Consider the following 4,669-nt stretch of genomic DNA (forward strand, 5'->3'; position numbering starts at 1 on the left):
CTTAAGTTATCTGACGCCCAAATAGAGTTGAAATGAAGATTGATAAAAAGTAAAGGAAGACTATAGTTCAGTTATTGACACTGTCCCATCTTTGCCTGCCAACAGGATATTATTTCACGACCGAGAGTTGGATATGAGATGGGCAAACAGTCGAATATACCCAACAAGTGGGGAATGGAATAATTGTTTCATTAAATACATCTTATTCGATGGCTTAACATATAGTACGGGCGGATATTTTGCGAGCTGCGTAGTATTTTTCCCTGACAGCGCAAAAAGCCAGCCAAATGTCCTTTATTTGATTGGATAAACGAAATGACGAGTTACACCTCCTACTATATATAACCTATTCAGCCATCAAGGTGATATTCATTCTTACGAGATGAGATCATCGCTAAGACGAAATTATTATCTTAAACGTTCAAGAATAGATATTCCGGCAAAAAAAATCTTTCTTAAGAATTGCCGTTAAAATTTGGAATAACTTAATATTGTGAAGTGCGCTAGATGTCAAAATCCAACTTCAAAAATAATGTTCATGTATCCTCCTCCAAGACTAGATGCATTATTCTAAGGCTTTCCATCGTGTTGAAAACAATTACTTCGGTTGAAAAAGTTCCGTTCCGTCCGTATTTGCTCTGTTCTACACCGGTCAAATGGGGACACTATGTATAGTTTATTATCGTCTCGTATTTTGCGCTTCTCTTGACCAAATATGGTAAAATGGCGTAATAGTGGAATAATAAATTTCATTAATTAAAACTCTGAACTGTTTAATAATAAAACAGCTTTGCGCAAGACTTTCCCACTTAAGGTCACACCCGAGACTCGGTAAGCCAGTCATTACACAAGCAATGCGAGTAGCTCTGTTGACAAAGAGGGCTTAAATATCTGAATAGCGCTGGCAGTCGCTGATATGGCAGCCTCACTATTGGTTAATATTCATTTGATACTTTTCTGCTTGAATGCTCTGATCAAAGTTTCTTTCCTTCGAACGAGCGACGACTTTTGCGGACGTGTTTTTGAGGCCCAAGTCGGTAAGTCTTTCTACTGAGCTGTGGTTGAAAGTTATCACATTTTAATGTTAAAAGAAATCTAAGAACGTTCATAAAATGTTTTGACCCGTAAAAAAAGGATGTTTGGAATAGACTCTAAGCCTGAGTATATATTTTATATGGTCCAAGTCAAACGCTAATAAGCCGATTATTGGTAATTTAACCTAGGGTGAAAATAAATGAAGTTCGTCATTTTTTTGGACATAACAAACGTAAGCTAAAATAAACGAAGTTGTAGGTGTGTTCGATTGCTACTGAATGATTACGTAGTGCGTTGAGGCCATATCCTAATATTGCCGCATGAGTACAGTATGGTGTCCGTGGTCCGCAAGAAAAAAGGATAATCTTGAATATCTTGCCTGAATCAAACGTAACGAACTGAAAGTTTCCATGAAGATAGCTTTTTCGTTTCTTGCGATAATATTAAAATGGCAAGTTCCAAACTAAAATATTTCTCTTGTAATTTGAGAGATGTTGAACATAATCGCGAGCCCTTCGTCTGTGAATTTGGTCCTTGGTCCGCGAATCATGTAAGCAGCCCAAAAAAAATGCCTTTGAATCCCGATAATTTCTGTAGGAAGATGAAAATTTATTTATTCTGTTTTATCCTTGATATATCTCAGGTACAATCGTATTGGATGTCGTTGTGAGTATAGAATCTGCATTTATTTTCAGTTGACCGTCTCCCATCACAAGCTCCATTTCATTATACGACCATGTGGGTATTCTAGACATACAAAAGAAAGTAGCCCGTACGTACGTAAACATGTACAAACAAGATTTTGAAAATATTCAGTTAAAGCAAAGCCCTTTTCCATTTATCGAAGGTTTTCTTTACCTGCTTTGCGAGATTTAATTTTTCTGGGGTCATAAGTGGTATAAGTTGCGGACCAAGGACCCCTATGCGAAAATTGTTGATATTTTTCAAGAGTCGATAAAACAAAAGTTTAAAACTCTGCAGCAAATTTCTTCCCAACCGTAGAAATTAGTTTATCAGTGTAAATCTGTTCTGCAAAAATACACGTGTTCTCGTTGGGTTTTATCTTTACACAAGCCAAGTAAACATGTAAGTTACGGAGCCGCACTACTGAGTAGAGACTTTCTAGAAAACAAATTAACACACCTGTTAACAAACTTGAATTCTACACAAGCACCAATAGCAGGAAAGCCGAAATTTCGTCATGTGAAAGAAGAATAATCAAGAAATCATTGGACAGACTTGTTTTTGGTGGTACTTTAGTTAATGATTAAATATAACATCATTTTCAGAAAATTCGCGGACCAAGGACATCATACTGTAATATTTAATTATTCTTTGAATATGTGAATAGTGGCAGAATATTTACCGAGGCGCGAAGCAGCGAGGTAAATATTCTGCCACTATCCACCGAGATTGAAAAGAATAATTGTTTTAGTATATACTCACGAACTGATCTCAACAGCATTTGCAGAAGAAAACCATTCAAAGTCGATTTCAGGAGGCTCGAAATAGTTCCTCCTTTTGTCAAACAAATAAACATATTCTGTCCTTAGATACTACTGTAGACACGAGAAATATATTTTTTTTCATTTCACTAAATGTTTCCCAACAAGTTTTGCTACATTTGCAATTTTTTTGCTCTATGTAATTTGCTGTCATTTGTCGTCGCTTAATACCGCGTAGTTCATTCCGTGCGTGAGATATTTGTAAATTTGCCTAAATTCCGCATGCGGTAATTAGTCGTATTTGCTTCGTTATCGCGTCTATTCAATGTACTTAAGGTCTGTTGCCTAATGATATGCAATTCTCTTTGTTCATTTCGTCGCTTCATTAGACATTCGTCTTTATAGATAGTCGTATAAACATAACAACTTTCTTTAATTTTCCAGACATGTTTCGACGGTACATCCGTCATCTTCAGTGTTACATTTTTTGAAATCGCCGTTGAATTTAAAGCGCGCGCGATCTTACAAACTTCGTTACATTGCGTTGTCAATATTGCGTATTAAATCAAAACAGAACAAAACAAAAATTTAAATGAGTGACGCTTAGTTCCTTACAGGGAGAGAGTCAGGTTAATGTGTTTCACCTGCTGGTTGAGATCGGGCTTCTCCCATTTTATATACATGGATTCCTTAAGCTTCACTTGGTACTTAGTGGCTGCAGAGTCCAGGATCTCGAAGCAATCCGGTGTGCAGGATGCCTTACAAAACTCTGAACTCTGCAGATGTTTAAAAACGTTCGAAGATCTGTCTGAAAATAAGTGCTCGCGCACTCGTGTGGAGAAGTGTCGGCTGGTTTCACAAACATAACAAGCATTACAACTTGCACACGAAAATTTATAGACCACACGGGTGCGACGCCCTAAAGGGACAGCATCGTTCACATTAAAAAGATTCCTGACTTTGAAAGTAGTGAAGACTAACCTTATATCAATAGGTTTACATAACCAATTAGCAAGTTTGCGTATACACCTCTGTGCCGTGACTGAGAAGTGCCCAACGTAAGGGATTTTAAAGAAAAACTTAGGTGTTTCCTGGGGCTCGATTCCTGAATGAGACTGTGTTTTCCCTCTCTTGACTGCTGTCTGAATATATTTAGAAATATATTTGTTGATAAGGTTTTCAGGGAAGAGATTCCTCCACAGAATGACAGACAATTTTTGAAGATCAGTATGGAACCCCATCCAAGTGTTGTTTATCTTAAAAGTTCTATCAATCAAGGTTTTGATTAACCCCAATTTGTAGGTAAAGGGGCAAAAACTCAGATAACTGGTGAGCAAACCTGTGAAAGTTTTTTTCCGGTAAACGGTAACATTCGTCTTTCGTATAAAAGTATACGTAGTAAGTGGTTTATTTCAGTGGTGTTTTTTGGCGTTCTATCAATCTGACAAAGCTGAAAGTCTATGTCTAATGTTTGACGCCACTCCTGACATACGGTTGTGAAACCTGGACACTGTATCGATACAACATCAACCAGCTCCGTACAGTTCAACAACGGCATTTGAGAAAGATTCTTCGTATCAAGTGGAGCGACTATGTGAGTAATGAAGAGGTGTTACGGCGAGCAGATGCTGAGGATATCGAGATCACGCTTATCAAAAGTCGTTTACGCTGGCTTGGTCATGTCTCAAGGATGGATGACGATCGTCCCGTGAAGGCCCTCACGTACGGCGAGCTCGATAAAGGCACTCGTCCTGTTGGTCGACCGAAATTGCGTTACAAGGACACCTGTAAAAGTGTTCTTAAGTCTGGAAGAATCTTAGATCGATGGCAAGATTTGGTTGTCGACCGACCACTCTGGAGAAGAACCATTGGAAATGTTTGTGGAATTGTGAATGCAAATCGAATTGCAGCTTACCAACGACAAAAGGAGCACCGAGCTCGAAAGAAAGCTATAAGTGGAGATTGATTAAATAGAATTTATTTTATTATGTATATTCTAGTGTTTTACCCGTATCGGGTCTAGGCGTACCTATATTTTGGCGTTTCTGAAGCTTTAAGTATCTTGCTTGTAACTTTGTATTTCTATGTCTTGTTTTCTGTGGTACATGATCGATAAGTTGAGTACGAATTTTCAAGCTGTCCAGGAGTTTAATTACAGATGCAGTTACGGTAATGATATGGAGACAAAA

The 4,669-nt window shown here is 37.9% G+C and overlaps 1 protein-coding gene across 1 annotated transcript in view; it reads left to right on the forward strand.

The window, feature by feature from the left end:
* The first annotated feature begins 835 nt into the window (after positions 1-835).
* The window catches only part of LOC137967890 (uncharacterized), a 17,500-nt gene continuing 13,666 nt past the window's right edge, over positions 836-4,669 (forward strand). The window contains exon 1 of the mRNA XM_068814488.1: positions 836-1,037. Coding sequence (XP_068670589.1) covers positions 917-1,037 — 121 coding nt within the window. The 5' untranslated portion in view covers positions 836-916. The remainder of the gene's footprint in view (positions 1,038-4,669) is intronic.

Source organism: Montipora foliosa, chromosome 8 (genome assembly GCF_036669935.1).
Source record: "Montipora foliosa isolate CH-2021 chromosome 8, ASM3666993v2, whole genome shotgun sequence".
In the NCBI taxonomy this organism is placed as follows: domain Eukaryota; kingdom Metazoa; phylum Cnidaria; class Anthozoa; order Scleractinia; family Acroporidae; genus Montipora; species Montipora foliosa.